General features: G+C 29.0%; 2 protein-coding genes across 2 annotated transcripts; one reads left to right on the forward strand and one right to left on the reverse strand.

The window, feature by feature from the left end:
* The first annotated feature begins 346 nt into the window (after window positions 1–346).
* Window positions 347–4,067, forward strand: LOC105142923 (liver carboxylesterase 1). The gene is made up of 7 exons (XM_011050830.2): window positions 347–640; window positions 1,631–1,916; window positions 2,139–2,324; window positions 2,383–2,662; window positions 2,749–3,224; window positions 3,306–3,591; window positions 3,670–4,067. Exons 1-7 carry the CDS (start codon window positions 383–385, stop codon window positions 3,971–3,973), a joined length of 2,076 nt encoding a protein of 691 aa, XP_011049132.1. The 5' UTR covers window positions 347–382; the 3' UTR covers window positions 3,974–4,067.
* Window positions 3,991–8,459, reverse strand: LOC105142924 (proline-, glutamic acid- and leucine-rich protein 1). The gene is made up of 10 exons (XM_011050831.2): window positions 8,175–8,459; window positions 7,689–8,036; window positions 7,323–7,583; window positions 6,602–6,994; window positions 6,110–6,456; window positions 5,838–6,017; window positions 5,486–5,750; window positions 5,188–5,385; window positions 4,829–5,121; window positions 3,991–4,700 (listed from the first exon to the last, which is right to left on the reverse strand). The coding sequence occupies exons 3-10, from the start codon at window positions 7,434–7,436 to the stop codon at window positions 4,034–4,036; spliced, it is 2,457 nt and encodes an 818-aa protein (XP_011049133.1). The 5' UTR covers window positions 7,437–7,583; window positions 7,689–8,036; window positions 8,175–8,459; the 3' UTR covers window positions 3,991–4,033.
* Window positions 8,460–26,206: the final 17,747 nt, after the last annotated feature.

Below are 26,206 nucleotides of genomic sequence, written 5' to 3' on the forward strand. Positions count from 1 at the left end.
TTTATATAATTATATATTTTATTATAATAATTATACATGGTGTTTTTTATTGCTATAGTTCTTTTTGCTATAGTTCTTATTGTTGTCTCTACATATAAGTCTTATTTTGTAACCTTTAAAAAAAGTTCTATTGAAAAGGATAATTTGCAATTTTATATCATCATAATTATGCTGAAACCCTCTTTCTAATAAAAATTAAATTATTATCTTTTATAATATCGTATTATTTATAATTTATTATAATTATTTATAAAATAATTTTTTAATAATAGAGATTCCATACAATAAAGAATGTCGATGTGCATCCCCACCAACTCGTTCACACTAATGCTCGACGAGAGACGCGAATGATAATTCTTTTATTTCAACACACGTATTCGAAATGGATGGACGCATTGTTTCGTTCATTATCCTTTTACTTTGCTTATTAACAAGTGCCAGAGATGCGAATGTGATTAGACGAAAGAGAATTGTCGGCGGTGCACCAGCCGCGCAGCCTCCCAAGGACGATCCAGTAGTTTTTGTGAATAAAAACGATCGATACGCACGTATTACTGGTATCCGTGATCCTGACAAGGGATTCTATATTTTTCGTGGGATCAGATTTGGACAGCCACCAACCGGTCGAGCTAGATTCCAGGTACATCTACATTAAGTATAATAATAACAATAATAATCAATACATTATAAATATATCACTATGATATATTAAAAATCTTTGTGAACATTTTTCTTGCAACTGTATATATTATATATATATATATATATATATATATATATATATATGTATAATAAAATATTAATGACATAATTGATTTAAATTTTAAACGATTTGATCGATATTTTACTAGATCTAGAAGAAATTGGATTGAAGATTTAATAACACGATTTATTAGATTAATATTTTTTAATATATAACACTGGCGAATACATTAACTACGTTAAGAACTTAATTAAACCGTTGTAAGACTTAATTAAACTATGGCTTTAGAAAATCATCATAATATATGCGATAATTAAATTCATTGACCTATGGAGTAAACGTGTATGTCGCTTTAATGTGCTCGAATAATAATAGCTGTCTTCCACGTAAGCACAAAAGACCGTGTTCTTTTTTTGTAATATTTTTTACGCTATTATTAATCGATAATGCGATCGAGCAGAACGGAATATTATTTTATCTCTCAGTATATCCTGTCACAAAAGCTCAATTTAATGAACTTGATATACGTTATCAATTCTGCCCAAAAAATAAAAGGAAGCGTTGAAAAAATTGCAGGAAACGATATTCTTTAACAAATATTAATTAATTCTGCATATAACAATTTAGTATATTAATCAAAATAACTAATTATTCGTTGTAACATCAATTAAACGTAACTATTTTTTAGAGATACATATGTATTTCTTTTATATACTCATACAGAAATACAAATTAATTATTTAATTAACGTTAAATAATTTTATAACAATCGCTATTAATATACTAACCATATTTGACTTTTCTGATGTTTTAAAGTTTCATGAGAGAAAGAGAGAGAGAGAGAGAGAGAGAGAGAGAGAGAGAAATAATGAAACTATTATTATTAAATTAATATCTTCATTCTTAATAAGAAAATAATTTTTTTAGCGAGCTTCGCCTGTGTATCTCGAAGGAGAATACAACGCCACTACATGGGGACCTCCTTGTCCTCAGCCCAGCCACAATGAAACCGATAAAATTATCGGAAGCGAAGATTGCCTCTTTCTCAATGTCTTCACCCCGTCGCTTCCAGATATCAGCGGCGGTTATCCTGTGCTGATATGGATTCATGGGGGTGGTTTTAGAAGAGGTGCGGCATGTCAATACGAAATGAGACACTTGATTAAGAAGAAATTGATTGTCGTATCTATCCAGTATAGATTGGGAACGTTAGGTAATTAAAACATACTGAAGAAAAGATATAATTGAGGCAACATATATATCTAAAAAATATCATAAATACATTATAAAGATGTATTTTGAGATAAGTGTCTACAAGATATTTAAAAGACATAAAGATATCTTCTAAACAATGCGTATTATCTAGAAAAGCTTCTTAGGAATGTTAATTTTGTATAGCAAGAAAGAGAAATGGCACTGAATCTCTCTGTTTCAGGATTTTTAAGCACAGGTACTCAGGAAATGCCAGGAAACAATGGTATGTTCGACATGGTACTGGCCGTCGATTGGGTGAAAAATTACATACATTTCTTCGGTGGTGATCCAAACAAAATCACAGCTTTCGGTCATGGCACCGGCGCCAGTTCCGCTATGATGCTATCCTTATCGAAATTCTGCGAAAGTAAGGACATGACCTATCGCGCTGCAAGCAAATACATCTTTACATTATATTTTTGTAGATTACTTCCATGGTTTAATCGCGATGTCCGGGACCATTTTATCTCACTTCGCTGTCGACAAGGATCCTTCTAAGACCGCTAGACACATAGCTCAGAAAAATGACTGTCCAACAAACGATACTCGCAGAATGGTGGACTGTCTACGAGAATTGCCAGTCGAAAAATTGATCAGCACCGATTCCAAGTTGGAGAATACCCGTACAACTGTCCGAGGTTTCGTCTCCGGCTTAACCAGTTTGCTTGGGCCTGGTCCTGTTATAGAAGGTTCCAATGATGGAAGGTAAAACAAATTTACTGAGACCAAATACCGAAACCATTATTGAACTAAGCCTTTTTAAATCAAACTTACTATCAATCATCTTTAAGGTCGCTTCCGAATTTCATGACCGCATCACCGGAAGATTCTTTTAGGCATGACAATTTTCCATCTATACCACTATTAACAGGAGTCATGAAAGATGAAACAGGAGGTGCAATTTTCGGTCAATACAAAGACGAAGTGCAAAACAAATTGAGCACGATTCCGGATTATTTGACCAATGATTTCATACCGTATTTGCAAGGGATTATCCCAAATATGCAAAACGGTTCGCGGTTCGTCCCACAAGCTTTCCGCGGTTACCTTAACATATTCCAAGGTGATGGCACACCGAATAACGTTGGAAAAGTTGCGGAAGCTTTGGGCGATTCACTCTACAATGCTCCCGCATTTTTGACCGTTGATTACTGGTCCAAAAGAGCAAATACGTTTTTATATACTTTTGATCACAAGGGAAAAAGAAGTTATGGCAAAGATTTTCTCAATGGATTGCCGATCGTCGATGCCAAGAGATCCTTAGATGGTACAATTTTTAATAATTGATAATATATTACGTTACATTCTCCTTACATAATGTTGATATAATTAATAATCCCGTTTGTAGGTAATTTAAATCACGGCGATGATCTAGGATTCATCTTTAATAGAAACACAATTACTGGCGAAAAAGTGAGCGATGGCAGAAAGCTTGACGAAGCAGACGAACGCGTAACTGACATTTTTACGGATATGATAGCAAATTTCGCGAGAAATGGAATGATTGGCACACCTATTACAAATGTACGCTCTAATGACAGCAGTTGGGTGCCAGACATAATTCCAAGATTCTCAGATGACACAAATTCCTTTGTCAGCATCACGACTGCCCCGAAAATCATGAATAATTTTAGGTAATGTTGTGAAAGATTATGTTAAATATTACTCTCAAAATGTATGATATTAAATTATTCACTATATATTAACTCTAGATACTGCGAAATGGGATTGTGGACGGCTGTACCAGAACGATTACAATCACCTACATGCAGTTTATACAAAGTACCTCTGCAATTAATACAACAAGGTGCTAAAGAAACAATATCTATAATTCAAAAACCTATCGACACACTCAATACGTTTGTTCCCAAGTCTGGCCTCAATACCGCAAACAAATCGACAGATCAGAATACTGAAAAACCGAAAGAAGATACAACGAAACAAACGAATAACAGATTATTACCGAAGATACCTATACCGAAGGTACCTATACCGCAGATACCATTTGGCGGATGAATTATTCATAACACATGTTTATGCATTTTTTTTATTGTAAAATTACATATAAAATAAAATCTAATCATTTGATTTTACCTCGTCGTGAAACAAACTTAAAGAGTTTAGTACTTCATCGTCCATCTCTTCCCATTCATTTATATTATCTTGAGATGCCTTTTTTTGTACTTTTTCTTTGATTTTAGGACTTTTTTCTATTTTTTTGTTTCTTTTATCAATATACGATTTCGAATCTTCAGATTGCTCATGTTGTTCTTTTGTAGTAATTTGCATATCTAATTCACATTCCACTCTATTTTTAGTAGTAGCATTTGAAATTGTATCAATATGCAGCTGATTTTGTTTCTTGTTTTGTGTTTCGTCTTGTTCTTCATATTCAGTCTGAATTGAATCAACATGAATTACATTCGGTCGACATGAATTATCATCTGCCTGAGATTTATTTATATCCATGCCACTATTCCCTTCTGTTAATTCTGTAACATTTTCATCCTGTATTATTTCAATCGCAATTATTTTGGGTCGTTTATGTATAGATGGTAATGTATCTGCATCGTGAGAAATCTCTTCTTCAGCCCTTCTTTTATCTGATGTGCTAATAGTAGCTTTTTCTATTTCATTGCTAGTTGTAGCTTCTTCTATTTCATTGTTAGTAGTAGCTTCTACTATTCCATTGCTAGTAGTAGCGTCTTCTATTTGAGTTTCAGGAACAAGTTCATCAGATTCCCTGAAATAAATATACATAGAAATTAATATACATTTTTGTAATCTATTTAATATATAACTAAAGATTTTATAGTTTTTTACATATAATATAAACTTAAAATATAAACTTAAATAAGGTTTAAAACTTACTGTTGTCGAGGTAACTGTAACGTAGGTGCAGTAGGATGTAAAGTTTTTTCCAACTCGGCTAACGTGAATTTTGCTTCTTGAGCAATACTTAAATCGATATCATAAGCGGCCATGTGCGATATTTCTAGATAATATTGTATGGGAAATGCTAATGCAACATGTGGATTCATTTGTAAAGCTTTTAATACTTTAAATAGTTCTAAGCGGCATACATTATGATCTTTATAAAAATTTTGTTCAGCAGCACCGAGATAAATATTGTACAATAAGGTTATCACAGTATTCTGTACGCTCTAAAAGAAATATTCAGGAAAGTTGTAGAAATGCATTATTACAATACTGCACACTTAATGAATTACCTTGTAAAATGTTTGTTTCAGCAGAACGCTACCACTGTAAAGCATGTTTTGCAAAACGATAAGAGCTTCTCTACACAAATCTGCATCTAGACATACTTTTTTAGTAGAACTTTCTCCGTTATTCAATATCGCACTATTTTCATACTGACTACGTTTAAAACGTTTTATCGCTCGTTTAGACAAATGTTTTGGTTGCACCTATAAGAAAGTATAGAATAAGCTTTATAAAAAATCTTTATATATAATTATTAAATTTATAATATAAAGCATCATTTAATTGACAATTATTTGAACTTACAGATAATAATATACACTCTCGTTCTGGTGTTACATCCTTCAATATGCCCGTAATAAAATCATTTCCAATTATCTCTATTCCTGATAATGTACTCATATTAATCAGCCATGAGCAAAGACATTTGTACGTGTGTATCCTGACATTCTTAAAAGGTTTACTATCACTAAGTGTCATTTGATTATCTGAGACGACACTTGTCCATTGCAATGTTTGTTCGAATAACTGTAATATGGTTGCCCCATACGGTACTAGTTCCTGAGCAAATCTAAAACATACATTTACGTTACAAATTATTTGATCTATAATTGCTGAATCAAATATGTATATCTAATAAAAATATATAAACATATACCCATTTATAAATGCATCTAAAACTGTGAGTAAACTAATATGCAATTTTGGTAAAATAATGTATAGCATTTGTTCCTTGAATGAAGTTTTATTCATTAAATTTAATGGAGTTATCGCCAATCCTCGACATAAAACTCCTAGAATATCATGAGGCAGAACAGAATTTCTTGCTTCGTATCCACTACAATTTTAAATTAAATATATATTTCAAGATCGTGATTAATGGATGTTGATAATATTATTTAATATATACAAAAATTAATAGATCAGTACCGCAACATTGAGGAGAGATAAATGCATAGATTTGTGAATCTTTGTTTCTGCCCATTATAGTACTGTATTGCATTTTTATTAGAAATAGGTGGTAATTCTAATTGATCCCAGATATCTACACTTTCCAGCTCCATTAAACCGGAGAATAATTCATCCATTATAGCATGCAAGTTATTACAAAGCAACACTTCATTATATGTTGTCGCAGTGTAAATGGATTTAGATGGTGGTGGTTTAAATGAGCGCTCTGTCGCTTTGGACAGAAGAATATAGCATCTTGCACTAGCATTAACCAAATTTTCTTGCATAGAATCAATTTGTAATAATATCATTTTCCTTATCACTTCCTGAAAATGTTAAAACAATTTTTCATTGTTAGAATATTTTCTTATTGGTTTGTAATCTCTTATGATGATTAAAATTAATATAAAACATTGATCTAAATCAATGTAAAACATTGAGTTAATAAGATAAAATTGTTCATTCTATTACCTGAAATCTTTCACAAACTTCAGAATAATGATAAAGGAGAACAGCCATCAAATAATAAATTGCTCCACATTTTGCACCTGGCTGCAATGCGTCAAGAACATTTATAAGCTGTTTGACGTGTTGCATAGAGATCTGCTTGTGCAAATCTGGAATCTCCTTGCAGTGCTTGACTAAAACTCCTAATACTTTACATGCCAGTATCAAATCTTGTGTGCTGCTATGTACATTTTCTAGTACTTTAGTAGCATTGACTATCCAAAACAAACCATATTTTGCAAAAGTATCTTTGGAACATGTAGGCAAAATTCTGTTTAAGATAGGTAGAAAGTCACATCCCGCTTGATTTATACGAGAATTAACACTTTTTACAAAAGCATTTTGCACAGCGTTGACCTGAAATATAAGTATAAGCAATGCATTATGCAAAGTATTTAAAAAAAAACATAAAAAATACTTTAATAACATAATCGACACAAACGTCGTTCTACCTTTCTTTGCATGAGTAATAAAAACAGAATAATGTTTGTGCCAATTTATATCAAATAAAAAACATCTTAAAAAGAATTTAGGCCTAATTGCACCAACACTACTACGACTTTAAGCAAGGCTTAAATCTCTTCCTCTCTCTTTAAAGAAAGAAAGTAAGAATTTTAAGTCTCGCTTAAAATCAAAGTAATGTTGATGCAATCGAACCTTATAAAAAGATGAATTTATTTCACACCTCGTGGCTATCAAACGGTATGTCGTTGTTATCAATAACTAAATCGTGCACCAACGATTCGAATTCCTTCGAATTCACGTCAAAGGAATTTACTAATCTAGTTATCGATGTCATTATTATTTTTTATTATCACTGCTTCACTTAAAAAGCATAAAATTTGCGGTCCACGTGCTTCTTTTCTCGTGGGTTCTCCAAAGGTCACAAATAGCCCTTTCTTTTGTGCTGGTAAAATTTGAGATACCTTCGATCTGTTCTTTTAGGCTGTAGAGAACATTATTTTTATATTAGTTAATTTTATTAAAATTATTCTTTTTATCTTTTTACGAATAACCGCAGAAATCTTGATTTTTGAGGTTATGTACACACATTTGAGTTTCTCGCGTGAGAAATCTTCTTCTTGATTAATGGCTCCCATATATATTGAACGGAGACAATACGGTCAGATCATGGCATTGAATTGTACGTAAGCGTTGATAGATGGATAATCGTGAGATAGAAATGAATGAACTTATGAAACTCACACACATATATACACCACACATTTAGTGGCGCCTCTACGGTAACTGCATCTTGAACTATGTTATAGCAACAGATATTTTTAATGGGTAATTTAACAAGCACGGGATAAAGATTGTCAAAGTACAGAAAGAAATCTGGAAGAAGACATGAGGGCCTTTTTCCTGTAATTGTAAAATGTCTCCACGCTCTACTGCCCTTTGAAGAAATGAATGTCAACAATACAACAATGTCCATTTTTTAGTTACAACAATTTATTATGAATATATAATTGCAAATATTCTCTAAAGATATCAAAATATATTATGTAAAAATTGTTTAATAATTTATGTATACTTGTAAAAGTGATGAAAATTAGCTAAAACACGAATGACCGAACGTGTACTATAAGCATTAAAATGAATCGGAAATTATTGAAAAATATCTTTAAAAAAAAACTTTTTCCGACTTTTCGTATCGAATATTTTATGTAAGTTTTTTGGAATCTAAAGTATGATGATTCGTATTATGTATTTATCGCGATTACATTTCAAAAATAAATAAAGAACGGCACGCGGCACAGCTATCCACTCGGGAATGGAATGACTGCGCAGTAACTACGCATAAACGTGACGCGCCACTCCGTGCCACCCCGTGCCACTCCGTGCCACCTCGTGCCACCTCGTACCACTCCGTGCCACCCCCTGCCACCCCCTGCCACCCCGTGCCACCCTGTGCCATCCCCGATCGCAAGATCATGCGCCAACCGTCTAACTGTCGATACATTAACGAATATTACGCGTAAGTAAAATAATATATTCTTTACTCTTTTAATGTTTTATCAATAGGCTTTATTGCACGATTTTTGCTTTATTTCTTTATAGATTCATTAAGTATTCACGCAACTCATGAATATCTTAATTCAATTGTGTTACAATAAGTGATGATTAGTTTATAATAATTCGGGAAAAATATTATGTATATGAACATATTTTGTACATAATTAAATATAATTGTATGTAATTATATATGAAACATTTTTCCTAGGAACACATTATATTATACAAAATCCGCGCAGAGTGTACACAATATTTTTAATTAAAAGATTGATGCCATGTTATTCTTTTAATAATATTAATAATATTTGAAAACTGAATTCTATCACTCATGCTTTATTCTAAGATAAAAGAGTTATTTTAGTATTTATTATTTTAAATAACAACTACACTTCTAACTTATTATTTATTTAATATTTTAAATCAGTTTCTGGAACTTATTTAATATTTTTTATTTTAAATAAATCATAATAGTTATATTATCGAGCCATATTCAGCATTATACGTAAAGAATTAAAAAAATTTTTGACACAGAATAATTTGCAGCAATACTAGTATCATAAATTAATTTTTTAGCTGAAAAATTAAATAATGTTTAACAAGATATTTAATACTTTTAACCAAAGCTGTATTAAGCGCAAATATATTAAGAAAAATTGGCATGTGTCTTTATTTAAAAGATGTATAAAATATTATCAATCTTTGTTTAAGTATGAACCATGTAAAAGTACAATGAAAATTGTACCATTGGAATATCAAAAATACCTCACACACGTGAATAATTACTATTGTAATTACGTTTAAAAAAATCGCACAATTATTATTAATACAGAATTAAATTAGTGTCAAAGATACCACAAAACAAAGCGCGAAACCTACAACGATACCTGTTTGTCAAAATCATGTAAATAAAAATAATTGAATAATGTAATAAGTGAATATTTTTATATGCAATAATTGGGTGTCCAAACAGCGCGCGACGAACAGCGAGGAGTGGGGGAGGTACGCTCCCCTTCGCTTTTCGCCGCGGCGGTAATTAACTACGTCATCACTTCGGCATTCGCTCGGCGACCTCGGAGCGAAACAGATGTGTGGTATGAGTCGTTCCGCATTAATCCACGAAAATTAAATATATATCTACGAACGCGAATTGATAGTCATAATTTACGATCCATGTTGAAGCGACTGCCGTTTGTCGAAGGTATATTATAGTTATATTATCACATGCTCGAAATAGCCGCCCTGATAAAAATAAAAATCAGAGCGTAAATCGAATGTAATGGGAGAGTTACAGAAGCGTAAACGAAATTTATAGGAAGCGAGAATTAAAACATGAAAATACAAAAGAAACGTAAATGCTCATTGTTCCAATTTTCGCCTTCTAGAAATTTTGTTCACGCTTCTGTACTCTTCCATTACATCCGATTTTTCTTCCATTACGCTACGATTTTTATTCTCATCAGGGCGTTAAAATAAAATATATGTTGAGTTTAGAAATTATAAATTGTCATGTTTAGAGCAGTACTTAATAATGCCCTCTTTAATGATCATGAATAATAGCATGTTGATAGCTTTGCATATTACTATTTTCAAATCGAAAGCATACGATGCATAAATTTAGATTTATTCAATTGCCGAATTATGATTCAAAAGTAACGAAAAGCTAGAATGCATTAATCTTTTCTTTAAAATATTGCATACATTGCGCAGATTTCGTGTAACAAAATGATTACGAACTAATCGCTTATTACACAATTTTAAATATCTAAGATATAGATGAGTTATGCGTAACGAATTCAAAAAATAAGGCAAAGATCGTGCAATAAAGCCTATTCAAAGAATCTTAAAAATGTAACAAATAGATTATTTTATTGCTTTTGTAATATGCATTACTATTTTGTAGTTAATATTTCGACAGTTAGATGATCGGCGCATGATTTTTGAGGTTGTTTTGTCGCGAAGGGTGGACGATCGAGCGGGTGTCGCATCACGTTTATGCGCAGTAATTACTGCGCAGTCATTCCGTTATAGAGGCTCGTATAAGCAGATAGCCGTGTCGCGTGGCGCTCTTCACATTTTTTGAAACGGAATCGCGATAAATACTAGGTAATATGAAACATACTTTACTGAATACTAAAAGTATACGATTACTAGCTCGCACCATTAATTGTACATAAAAGAATCGAGGTAACAATCATATATTACGGAACAGACATTTCTTTAGATTTTACAGATTTTACGGTTAGAGATTTTACGGATTTTACGGTTAGAGATTCAGTCCTTTTGTCCACTCTGAATTTATTTCACGATAGTGACGAATTGATGTGTGCTTGATACTTATTTCTAAAAGTTAACCGATAATTGTATAATAATATAGATAACAACTGTATAATTAAATTTTTTAGTGTTTGTATAATTAAATTTTTTAATATTTTCCCTCTCAGGTACGACATGGTGGGAGGGCTCAGTATGCCGCTCAAGTTATTGGACTCAAATTCAAATTATAATCCGCGCGCGATTATAATATATTATTCGCGAGTGTTGTACGCGAGTATCCTGTGTGAGAAAATATCAACCCAATTCTGAGAGGAGGAAGAGGAGGTTTGGGAGAGACATCGAATACCGACGGACCCAACAACCTTGCGGTAAATATATTTCATATTTTGCTTATATGAAATCAATATTTTTCATTTGTTCATTTTTTAGATTGTTTTGTTTTAGAATGATTTAAAAATGATAATAAGAAAAGAGGATTATGTTTAAATTATTTTGAAATTTTATAAATATGTATTTTTAAAATCTTTTTTAGAAAATGTATAATTATTTTTATAAATCCCTGGAAAAACTATTTTATATATAACTATTTTATATATAATTATATAAAATTATATATAAAAATATATATAATTTTATATAATTGTATATAAATGGACATATATATAATTGTATACAATAATTATATATATTTATAATTATATATAAAATTATATTAAATTATAATTATGCAGAATTATATATAATTATATATAAAATATGTTCATTTATATATTAGGTGTTGGAATTAATTCGTAGCGTTTTTTAATGAAAGAATGTTATTTATTTCACATGAGCATTAAAAAATACATTAATGAAAGTACTTCCCATCACTTGTAAAACGCTACGAATTAATTCCAACACCTAATATAAATATACAAAATTATATAGTTTTATATAATTTCATGTAATTATATAGAAAATATTTTCTCCCGGGATGTTTAACTGAATGGTGAATTTAAAAATTCGATTCTTATAGAAACTATATATTTAAAAAATTATATGGTTATTATATAATTATTCAAGATAACTTTGTGTGTATTTAATAAATATCGTAAAAGGTAAGAAACTGTAAGTGTAACTCTAAGATAGTTACACTTTTATATCTAGTAACTAACTAATTTAATAGCTACTTTTATAATTATTGTATATACTTTTCAAATTTATTATATATTATTATAAATATATGCATTGTGTTTAGCAAAATAAAATATTCAATGAACAATCAGTTAAATTGAAGCGTATATGCATTTAGATATAATATAGTAGAGAGATTTAGATATAATACAATTTAGAAATATATGCAGTATTATAAAAGAAATTATTAAATTAGTTAGTTCTAGATATAAAAATGTAACTATATTTTAGTTACACTTTTTATAATTACTGTATATAATTTTTAAATTTATTATATATTAGTATAAATATAAAAAAAATAATTTTAATTATAACTTATACTTTATTACGTGAGAAACGAGTTATTTCTCATTACTCAGTATGTAATGTACATATTTCTTCGACATTTATCTTTTACGACATTCATTAAATACATATTTAGTTCAATAATTTAATTTATAATAATTTATAATTGATATATTTATAATTGATATATTTGAAAAAATCAAGCATACCTAATGCTTCTGTCACCGGATTTTAATACTTGATAACGAGCTTGAATAATCCGGCAATCGAAAAATATGGTGTTGATAAAGTTCTATTTTCCTTGTCATTATTTCATCATAAAAATGATGTTTTTGACAATACATTATCAATAAAATGACAACAAAATAACATGATCTTGCTATCTGGAATATCATTAAGACTGTGATTCACTTGCTTCTTCCAAATGCTCAGAACGTTGCACTCCAAACCCTACGCTTGGATTGATCCATTATTGATCCATTATTGTTTCAAATAAGTATTATACAGGATGTTTGATAAATAACGATAAATCTCTCGCATAGGCGGATTAAATTGAATTAAAAAATTCTTTACCATTTTGCAATTTTCGCAATAATTAATAAAATACCAATTACTAAAAATCATCAAATTGGTATTTAATAATTTTTTACTCGAGTACTATCAAGTTTACAGAAAAACACCAAGAGACAAAAATTATTTATTTTCTTTTCATAAAGCTTTAAGAATTTTTTTAGAATTTTTTATTAACTTTTTATTACATTTTCTTATATTGGTAACTATTTTTATCAACGTGAAAAAATGCGATACTAAAAAATTCTAAAAAAAACTTTCAGAGTTCTATGAAAAGAAAATAAACAATTTTTGTCATTTCCTATTTTTCTGTAAAGTTGATAGTACTTGAATAAAAAATTATTGAAAGCCATTATTCGATGATTTTTAGTAATTAACATCTTTATAAAGATTATGCGTCTGATACTGTATCAGGCTGCTGAAGTGGCAAGGTTGACGAAACGTTGGCATTCCCAGAATGGATCTGGACACGCATAATCTTTATATAGAAAGCCTTGGAAGCCTTAAGAATATTAATTAACATCTTGTTAACTTTCGTAAAAATTGTAAAATAATAGAGGACACAGTTTAATTCGCTCTATCCCTATAAGAGAGTTTTATCATTACTTATCAAATATCCTGTATAAATCTACAAGATCGTAATAAATATTAATCAATATATATACATATAATTGGCTTTATTATTATGTTTAATATATTTTACCAACTTTCAAATAATTTTAATATTCGAAAAATAAATATCGCAAATCGAAAAAGAAAGTGAATTGGTATATTTAAAAAATTCTTAAAATAAATAATATGCAATAATATTTATATATCAGAGTGGAAAGTTTGCACTTATTAAATTTGCATACTTATATATATGTGCAAACTGAACATTAATTTATATGTGAATGTATACAAATTTTTAACTTATCTTAGGAACCTAAAAATTATTGCAATGTTTCCAATAATCGGATAATCTGGTAGTCGGTATGTGATTGATAAGTCGCGCATTTTTTCCGTAATGTAAGGGAAAAATTTTGCCCCGGGCAAAATGGACGTCCTGGGTAAAGCGAATACCTTTTATTTTTGCTTATCTATCTGAGATTGCACTATAAGTCTCTAGCAGTTGAAATAATTACTGACCAGCGACGATATGAAAGTACGAAACAATAATGATTGCGTTCATTTGTATTTAATAGAGACATATAGAAAATTGAGTGTTTTCTTGCGATTTTTTCTTAGGTACTTAATTATTATCTGTAATTGTTCCTTAATCAGTGTGAATGATTTTTTATAAGAATTCTGTGTCTTTAAATGTGTATTCGAGGTTCGAAAATTTTTCACTTGCTTCAACTTATTCTAACCTTTCCAAATTCGCGCCAGGTTTCATATGTAATTATATTATAATTATATATACAGAATATATATGTACATACAGTGAGAACAAAAAGTATTCGTACAAGGAAAATTGTTATAAAAAAGTTTATTTGTAGAAAATAAATATTAATTAGCAATTTCATACAATGAATACATTCTGTTTTAACATAAACAAATGAGCTTAGCATGTATTTCTGATTTTAGAAGCTAAATTTCTCGTCTGTACTTTTTGAGCAATCAAACAATACAATTTTTAATTCTTGCTTATTTTTCGAATGATATATTTTGTATAATTAATACATATCATTTTGGTATATTTGGTAATTTTAAGAAACATACAGTCTATTTTATTCTTTACAAATAAATTGTTAATTATCCAACAAGAAATGATCGTTAATTAAATGTCGAATCGACGTCAAATTGGTATTAAAATCATCGAATTTATATTCGACATTAATTCGATGACTTATTTCTCGCTGGATAATAGTTACTTTTTAAATATAAAGTTTTTTTAAAAATATTTTCTCTCTACGAATATTTTTTGTACTCATTGCATATGTATATAAAATATTTTTTACCGGGTTATTGCAAACTAATAATCACTTATTTAAACTAAGATATTTATAAGCTGTGTGAATGTAATAAATCTAAGAAATAAAGGGGAGGGGTCGCGCGGCGAACAGGGTGGGGAAGCGTGGCGCGGTGATTGACTACGTCATCACTTCGACATTCGCTCAGCGATCTCGGAAAGAGACGGACGTGTTTACGAATCGTTCCGGGTGTTGCATTAATTAATGAAAATTAGATATCTACGAACGCGAATTACGCAGAGTTGTCCAAAACCAAGGAGTGTATTAAGGAGAATAATAGGTTTTATTGCACGATTTTTTCTTTATTTCTTAGATTCATTACGCACATTCAAAGCTCATGAATATTTTAGATATTGCATGTGTTCTCATATGTACGTGTATAAAAATGAGATTCTTATTGTTAAATATTTCAAATTGTGACTTTTTATCACTTTGAATCGTATCATTCTATCATTTTCGTGTTACACCGCGTTCTTAATACGGGAAAAGTAACAGATAAATTATATTTAAATTACATATTTCTAAATATACGTGCATGCTATTTATACATATTATTCTATTTAGTCGAAATTTCATAATTTAAAATAAATTTTTGCATTTGTCTTCATTTATAGGATGTATGACATATTATTAATCTTTATTTAATTGTAAATCACAAAAAAGAGCAATAAGAATTTAGATATAATATTGAGATATCAAAAGTACGTGAGCAATTATGTAAGGAAAACCACGCTAGTAAAAACTTCTTTTTACTTCTTGCCTTTTGTCAGCACATTGTAATTGATACGAAATATTTAAAATTATAAAATGAACATCATATATATTCCTCGATGTATCACAATATAATTATGATATCATATTAAACGACTCGCACCGCTAAAACATACATATAAGAAATTGTTTTATTAATCGGAGAACGTTAAAAATGTAAAGGAATATATTATTTTATTTTGTAATATGCGTTATTATTTCGGCAGTTAGACGGTTGACGCGCGACCTTGGTGTGAGGATGGCTCGGGGTGGCACGGAGCGGCGCGTCATGTTTACATTTATGTGTAGTTACTGCGCGATCCCTTACTGAGATTCTTAGAAATAGGTCGCGTTATAAATAATCGTGTCGCGTACGGTTCTTTCACATTACTTTTTAAAATCTTATTGCGAAGAATGCCAAATATAATACGAAACATTGTACTTAATGAATAATCATACTAGTAATCGTTATTATGTGAATATTCATAAAATAAAATACAACGTTTCATATTATATCTAGCATTTTTCGTGATTACACGTTTCACTTAAAAAGAAATATGAAGAAGAGCAGCACGCGACGGCTGCTTGTCTATACGAACAGTATCACACGAATCATAAAAAAGCAACGTTAATATGAATACTCTCATGCAAATAACGAAATTCCTGCTTTCACAATTAATATAATTTAATAATTCAATTAATTTTTTGTTTTTGTGCATCTTTCGTTAAAAATTAACCGTGAATTAAACTTTGAAACTATTTATCGGCAATAAAAAAAACATTGATCTTTTTTATTAATCTTTAGTTCATTTCATTGATTCTAATCATATTTTACAGACATCATCTATGTATAAATAAAAGATTCAGCCCTTTTATCTGTTCTGAATTTATTTCACAACGAATTGCAGACATGTGTTTGATATGCGTTTTTATAAATTAATCGATTGCATAGTAATATAGATAATAACTATATATTACATTTTTCAGATTATCATCTCTCTCATGGGTACGACCTTGGCGTGGTGGAAGGGCTCAATACCAGAGGATATTTACACGAAAAGAAAGATTTTTTCAAATATTTAAAAATTTTCAGATTTATCTGAATGTATATCTAGATAAATTTTTAGATATTGAGTAAAATCATTCTCTTTGTGTAAAAATCCAATGAGGAAGCTAACCCTCGTCGCCGATTTATTTGAAAATGAACGAACCGCAGCCGGTTCGTCGCGTCGCGCGTTTATTTCGGGAGTGCCGTTTAAGTTATCGGACTCAAGTTATAGTCCGCGCGCGATTATAGTATATTATTCGCGAGTGTTGTACGCGAGTGTCCTGTGCAAAAGGATGTCAACCCAATTCTGAGAGAAGGAGGTCATCAGGAGAGACACTGGGCATCGGTGGAGCAATCTTGCGGTAAATATTATTTTTTACTTGTGTAAAATTAACTTTTTTTTGTTTTTTTTAAAATCATTTTAAATCATTTTAAATCATTTAAAATAAAATGATTTAAATAATTGTGTATATTCTATAAAATAATTATATATATATATATATATATATATATATATATATATATAAAATAATTATATATTCTCTAAAGTAATTATATATATTCTTTAAAATAATTATATATATTCTGTAAAGAAGATCTTAACAAAAATAAATTTATATAAAATTTTAAAGTAATTTTTAAGTAATTCTTTTTTTAAATCTAAATCTAAATTAGATAAAAGGAGAGTTACTTAAAATTTAGATAAAATAATTATTATATATATTCTCTAAAATAATTAGGTATTATTTTGGACTTTTTGGTCATGGCAGCTGTAGCCGCTTTTTTCCGTGTGTATACATTATACACCTTAATAAATTTTCGATTTGCTATTTATAGTATATTTTAAAGTAGTTTTAAGTAATTAATTCTTTGTGGACGACTCCGTTTGGAGTCATTCTTTTATTTCATAAATGCTTGCTAAATTTTTATGAAGTTTGGCTTGTAGGATAATTTAATAAAGCTTTCGAATTGAGGTAAAAATTTAAAAATTTAAATAGTAGATATAGTGACGAATGGAATTTCAAAAAAGTAATTTGATTATCATAAAACTCGGTTTTAGAAAGTTATTATTGTATTCCAAAGTAACATCAAGTTTCCAATTTTTCTTTGAATAGATACTGATTTTCAAACTGATTCAAACTCTGATTTTAAACATTGTGACACTAGAACCTCCTTTATGGAAATTATTGTCTATCTCTTTTTAAAAATTCGATATTTTTTTAAGCTATATTCAAACTCAGAAATACTAAGAATCTTCTAAAGCCAAGTTGCACAATAATCAAATTATTTTTTTGAAATTTAAATTTTAGAATTCTGAAACCAGAATCAAATTCAGTGTCCTCTTTAGAAAGCAAAGTCTTTATTAAATTATTTTATTAGAAAGCTCCCATCCTCAAAAGATTAAAATTAGATTTCATAAAATTTTGTTTTTTAACATGACAGATTCGAACATGAATGGATAATAATTGCATTTTATACTGCACTGTAAAAAAAATACATGTAAAATTACAACAATTATAATGGATAATTTTAGGACCTATTATTAAAGATGTATCTTTATATAGATACACCTTTATATGTATAGATACATCTAAAGTCACAACTTACAAATAAAATTTTTTTTTTTTATAGTAATTAAACAATTGGTCAAAATAAATTTACAATTAAAGTTAAATTTATAGAAATTTTTACATTTTAATTCACCAACGAATTTCATAAAATTTTTCTTAAGTTATTTTATTGATATGTGTAAAAATATTAATATAATGATATATTACCATTATGTTATATGATATTACAAAAATTTATACATTTACATAGAAATTATAAATATACTTATAAATATACTATTATTATTGTGTAATTTTCTGTTGAACATAAAAATATATTTACACAATTAGAGATAAAAGCATTAATTTTTATTAAAAAAGCACAATTTTATACATTTCTACATATTATACCACATTTTTATTTTTCATGTAATTTTACATACTTTTCTACAATGTATGAATAAAATTGATGCGTCTCTTTAAATTATTTTGTATAGTTACCTACCTACGCGTTGCCACCTACTTTATACGGATTATCATAGAGACCATCCTCAAAGACGTTTTCGTAATGTTCATGTATTATGTATGCCATCATTCAATGTCAATGGGGAGGGGGGGAGGGACAGAACTTACGAAAATCATTTAATTATAAAACAGGAAATTCTTAATTGCCAAATAACATCAAGTCTTAATTTATAAAATATCAGATTGTATAAAATATTAGATTATAGAGTATCACAAAATTTAATAATTTTCAACAAATTGTGCAATAAATCTTTTGAAACCTTAATCATTTATTCACATCGTTCTCCCTAATATATTTATAGATTTTTTTATGTTAAAATGATATTTCCTTCTTGACGTTGTAATTTATTTCTGGCAGTACACACTGCAGTTTTATATACACATATTGAAAATAAAAATAATTAATTGAGAGATTCTATACAAAAACGAGGCGTTGTTTGTTCCACTCTAAGTCTCCACTCTAAGTATTCCATTTTGCAGATTCTAGTTTCGTTTTCCTCCATCTAAAACCCACATGAACAACTATAATGTGCTATACTATCCACACTGTGAGTCGATACACTTGCATCGATAGTATATTTTCAATTTTCTTCGGATCTCTATATCGTATTTCTGTAAATATTCGCTGTTATTAATCTTTATACAATGTAACGACTAATTATCATCTTTTAAGGGAATATATTTTTAAATAAAATCATTAATATAAGATTGAATTATTAATTTAAAATCAAAACATAATAAGATTTTGTTATTTATTTTTCATTATATCTTTCACAATCTTTTTTTGGAGAATTATCTTCGACTGATTAGCTTTACAGACGGAAGGAGTCGCGGCTCCAAGTGCCATTTCCAAGACATAATCTTCTAGCAAATCCATCTAATTCAAAATTGCACTTATAAAGTGCAGCTGCATAATACAACGTCAATATACAATATTCATGTTGCATATATTCGGATTTACCATAAACGGTATCTATCGAAACGAACGCTTGTATTATATATTTTACATTTATTTGCATATAAATGTCGCGGACTAATTCCTTGATTGCGAGATTGTGACAAATATTGTATATTTTATATTTCACATTATTACCCACATTATTTTAAACAAATGTTTATCAGTTATTTGATTATAAAGAACAAAAACGAGTTTCTGTAAGTAGTCAACAATTATCATTTGTATCTATATAATTTAACATATAAACAGCTAACTTGGTAAAATTGACTTTTCGGTGAATAAGATAAGATATTTAAAGATACTTACAAACGCACTTCGCTATTCCACTTTCCATTCTCCTCGCAGATAAACAAAAGTTCTCCGATTACCTTGTACCCTTTTTCGCATCTATACTTCGCCAGGTCCCCAATCTTGTACGAAGTCGTGCCCGTGTTCAAGTTCTTCGCGGTTCCTGCGCGAATCAATGTCCTTCTATACATTTGATCATTTCCAATAACCGAAAGAATTCCATGTTCGACCAATACGAGCTCCGGACGACGAATTTTTAAGATAAAAAATATAATACAAATACAATATACAAACGTCAAGCCAAATTTTTAAGATGATTGATATTCTTCTCGTCGCTTAATTCTAAATTTTTCTATTTAGTCTAAGTTTAATTATTTTCTCATTTCGGAGTAGCATCACTCCATTGATTGTTATCGTGATAGTACCTTCTCGAGATTCCATTCAATTTGTAATTCCACAACTATGTATATGTGATTTCGCTGCCAACATGAGTCGTATCGTTCAATCTATCGCGCTATTTAAAATCGGAAAAACCTTGCTACAATTGACATCTGTTCAATAATGATTTCAATCAATAATTTTAGGAAAGTATTATCGATATCATAAATTAAATTGTTAAGGAAATATATAGGATCTGGTAACGATAGAAAACTTTTCGACTCAGTTTAGTCCGCTCTACTCTTCCACGAGCATTATTCAGAGAATTAATTAATTTGAATTAATATCTTAATATCTGGGTTTAATATCGACATTTATCAAAAATTGCCTTACTTATTGCTTGTAGCAGTTTTACTGACAGTTTTCGATAGTTCTATCAAATTTCTATGCTCTACATTCATTTTTATATAGAACTATATACATTCTATAAAGCTGTAATTTCCAATGTATATGATTTAAACATTATTTTTTTAAATCAAATAAAATTTATTTGATTTAAAGAAATTATGTCCAAAAAATCATGAACGTCATAACTTGGATTTGAACATAATTTCTTTAAATCAAATAGATTTTATTTGAATTTAAAAAATAATGTTTAAATCAAAGCAATTTTTTCACAAATCAAAGAAATTTTTTCTTTAAATATATAGCAAAGAAAATTTCTTTAAATCGAAGCAATCTTGTCTTTGGATGTAAATAAAGGTTGTTAAAATATATTTTTTATGTAAAGATACGTGCAAATTTTCTTAATATCGTGAAACAATTTGCGCTAAATGCAGCTTTGGTTAAAAGTACTTTGGCTAAATATCTTGTTAATCATTATTTAATTTTTTAGTTAGTAAATTAATTTAAGACACTACTATTGCAAATTATTCTGTGTTTCAGAAATTTTTTAAACTTACGTATAATGCTAATCATGGCTCGTTAAAATAACCCTTATAAATTGTTTAAAATAAAAAATATAAAATAAGTTTCAGAAACTTATTTAAAATCGTAGGAATCGGTAAAAAAAACTGATAATTGTTTAAAGATTATAAAATAGATTTCGGAAACTTATTTAAAATATTAAATAAGAAATAAATTAGAAATTATTATGTAATTATTTATAATAATGAATATTAAATAACTCTTTTACTTTTAGAATAAGACGTGAATGATGCAATTCAATAATTCCAAAATAATCAAAAAAACAGTAAGGCGTCAATGTCTTATTAAAAATATTACATACATTGCGCGGATTGTGTATATAATATAAAATTCACGGGAAAAATGTTTCATATATATAATTATATTATAATTATATATACGAAATATGTCCATACATATATATATATATATATATATATATATATATTAGGTGTTGGAATTAATTCGTAGCGTTTTACAAGTGATGGGAAGTACTTTCATTAATGTATTTTTTAATGCTCATGTGAAATAAATAACATTCTTTCATTAAAAAACGCTACGAATTAATTCCAACACCTAATATATATATATGTGTGTGTGTGTGTATATACAAAATATTTCTTACCGGTAATTACAAATTAATAATCACTTATTATAACACAATTAAAATATTTAAATATTTATAAGCTGTGTGAATGCACAACAAATCTAAGAAATAAAGGAAAAACTGTGCAACAAAACATATTAATATAATTTGCGTAATTGACAATTTGATTAATTTTTCGTTTTTTTACATTTTTCGTGGTATGATAAAAAATTGAATGTAACTTTGAAACTGCTTGGTAATAAAAGAAATATTTTTTCTATTAATCTCTAGCTCATTCCATTAACTCTAATCATATGTTACAGACATCGTAATTCAATCCTTTTATATATATATATATATATATCCACTCTGTATTTATATCACAATGGTGACGAATTGACGTGTGTTTGATATTCATTTTTAAAAGTCAACTGATAATTGCATAGTACATAATATAGATAATAGCTGTATATTACATTTTTCAAATGATCTTCCCTCCCACGGGTACACCTTGACGTGGTGAGAGGGCTCAGTACCCAGAGGATATTTACACGAAAAGAACTGTTTTTCTCAAATATCTAAAAATTTTTGGATCTATTTGAATGATAGGTCTAAATTTTTATTGAGATATTGAGTAAAATTGTTCTCTTCGTGTAAAAATCCAACGACGGAGAAGCTAACGTACCCTCGTCCGCCGATTTAATTGAAAATGAACGAATCGCAGCCGGTTCGTCGCGTCGCGCGTTTGCTTCGGGAGTGCCGTTAAAGTTATTGGACTAATGGACTTTTAATAAAACCCATTCGATTGAATTCTATTTCGGCGATGAAATCATATCTGCGACGTTTCGACAGGAAAACGGAACTCTCTTTGGGACGTTGCTTAAGTGGTCACGGTCACTGCAACGCTCTCACGCCAAGTGTTCCGGGCACGAGGTGATGCCGGCCGCGTAATGTCACGCACTTCGTGGTGCGTGTTCGCGCGGTTTAGCAACTACTGTTGCTGTCGGCTAATTGAGGACGCGCTCTGTCTGTCGGTTAACAGTTCGGCCCTTAGCGGTAAGAAACAATCGATCGACTCGGATTCTTCTCTGGGCCTGTATTCGATAACTCGATTTATGCAGTCGTTATGAGCACATAACGATTGCATAACGAGTTATAGAATTCCGCCTTGGTGAGTCGTTCAAAAAGGAGTTGTATAACTCTGGTCAGGGCGCTCATTCTCTGTCATTATCTACCAGCCTAAATCGCGTTTAATCTGACTTGGTCAGAGCCTAGCTCTAGTAGTTTTTTTAAAAAAAACTAGCTTCGTGCCGAGGGGTTGGATCCCATTCCTGAATTGTCTAGATTGTTAGACAATCGGTGATGGTACCAACTTTACCCTTATTAGAGGAGCTCGTCACGTCTACCAGTCTCTTGGAATCGCTCGAGGTACAGCACCACTTGTGTCCCACTAGAACTAGCAGTTAGGGCGTATGACTGAGTCAATTTTAAATGTGATTTTGCGTAAAACAGAGGTGACGGACTCGATACAATCGATTTCGTCTTCTTTCGTATGGGGCTTAACTCTTGTTCGGCATTTATCGCGTGTTTCCCAAGTACTCGTCGCCGTGTGGTGTTGATTCCACCGATCGAAATAGAAATCTTATCATGAGTTTTGTAAACGTGGAGTGCCGCAGTGTCGCGCGAAAGACTTTATAAATAAATAGTCCACGCGCGTTTATAGTATACGATTCGCGAGTGTTTAACGCGAGTGTCCTGTGCGAGAGGATGTCAACCCGAATCTGAGAGGAGGAGGAGGTCTGGCAGAGACATCGGGCACCGGCGGAGCAACTCTGCGGTAAATATCATTTTTTGATTATTACAATCTTTCTGTTTAATCTTGAGTCGTTTTATTTTAATTTAAAAATGATAATTTAAAAAAAGAATTATTTTAAAATTATTTTGAAATTTTGTAAATACGTATTTTTAAGAAAATGTATAATTATTTTTATAGATATAACTAAATGGTGAATTAAAAAATTCGATGCTTATAAAAATTATATATTTAAAGATTTACATGATTATTTTCAAAAAAATTTTGTATTTAGTAAATATTTTTAAAAATATTAGTTGATTTTTTTACTGTTCTAATTTGGATTTTATATATTTCTAATTTGAATTTTATTCTTTTTGTTACAGAATCATCGTTGATATAACTCCACCGTTGTGCATTGGGTTGGTGAGTAATGTATTCATTTTTTTATTGAGGTAACAGATGTATGATAAATATGTTTCATTAATATATTTACTATATATCCAGATGCATATATGCATTAATTTAATAAAAATATATTGATAAATGCATGTACAGCATTTCATACATCCGTTGCCTTGAAATGGATAAGTTATAATAGATTAGGATAAACTTAGTCCTGAATGCCTCTTCATTTAGAATTTATTATGCATATACTGTTAAATTTATAATTTTACATTACATCCAGTTTGAATTATTTTTAGTTATTTTTGTAAGTCGCTACTACTCTTACTCAATATTTCGTTAATTTAACTAAAACAATAGAATAAAACTGTTTAATTCAAGAAAATTATTAAAGGCTAAAATTTTGTAAATTTATACGTTAATGTGAATACTTTTATACTAATTAAAGTAATTCAAACTTAATTTGATACTAACAAAGGGAACACCAGGTGATCAGGGATTTTAATGCGCTCTTTAGGCTGTTTTTTTAGCAAAAAAAAAAAACAATACTGGCCGTTTCAGCCATTGGCCTATAGTTTCGAAGAAATCGATTTTTTAAATAATTATTGTAATTATTTGAAAAACGTATTGTATAAATGAAAATATTAGTATTTTTTAAATTTTATTTAAATGTTATTAGTTTTAATTATTTTTTGATTGTAATGAAATTTTATAAAATTACATATTATAGATAATTAAATACACATTTATGGAATACTTATTGTTATCATCGTTATCGTCGTTGTTGTTATTCACACGAACGCATAAATAAGATTGTAATGAAAACTGTTACGGTTTTTGATAAAATTAGAAATTGAAAATAAATTATGATTAGGAACAAGTAAGTCATATGTTTCTTCTTTTGATTAACATTAATTGATTTATTAATAATAATAGAAAACTAATCGTGTTTTGTAGACGTACGGTGATATAAATCATAAAAACAAGAAAAACATAAATATTTTCTGCATTGTGAACATTTTATACAGTAACTTTTTCTAATATCTGGTGAAAAGCAGATTTGATTGACATTATGGAAAAAATATCTTCTTTCAATTTTGATAAGAACCAAATTTTTTATTCTAAAATAAAATTCATTCTAAAATTCATTCGGAATATATTCACAATGCAATAAATATTTATCTTTTTCTTGTTTTTATGAAATATATCATTCCGTACAATGTACGTCTACAAAACACGATTAGTTTTCTATTATTATTAATAAATTGATGTTAATTAAAAAAAATTAATGTTAATTAAAAGAAGATTACAAATATATGACTTATTTATTCTTATTCATAATTGCCAATTTCTAATTTCAGATACTGTAACAGTTTTCATTATAATCTTATTTATGTGTTCATGTGAATAACAACACGACGACGATAACGATGATAATAATAAATATTCCATAAATAAGTATTTAATTATTATCTATATAATATTAATATGTAATAATACTAATATGTAATTTCATTACAATCAAAAAGTTCATTACAATTAAAAAATAACATTAAAATAAAGTTATAAAGTTATAAAGTTTATAAAGATACTGATATTTTTATTTATACAGTACGTTTTTCAAATTACAATAATTATTTAAAAAATCGATTTCTTCATAACTATGCGCCAATGGCTGAAATGGCCGGACACATATCATTTTTTTTTGCTCAAGAACAGCTTGTAAAGCATATCAAAATACCCAACCCCGTCACCTGATGTTTCTTTTGTAATGCAATCTCAATGATATAAATAGACTGATTCGATGTGGTTTTTTAAAAATGTTTTGCGTTTTCCTCTTTACATCAAAATATTACGTCTTGGTACATTTGAAAATAAAAATAAAAGATAATAAAATATTCGTATTTTTTAAATATGCGAAATATAGGAAATTAAAAAATATAAATAATATATGAAAAGCAGAATTTCAAAATACATTTTGTTCAATATTTCATTTTTTTAATTAGAGATGGCGTAATATATTCAGTGTTGAAAAATTTATATTATAATA

This window comes from Acromyrmex echinatior, chromosome 16 (assembly GCF_024713525.1).
Source record: "Acromyrmex echinatior isolate Ae372 chromosome 16, ASM2471352v2, whole genome shotgun sequence".
Taxonomy (NCBI): Eukaryota; Metazoa; Arthropoda; class Insecta; order Hymenoptera; family Formicidae; genus Acromyrmex; species Acromyrmex echinatior.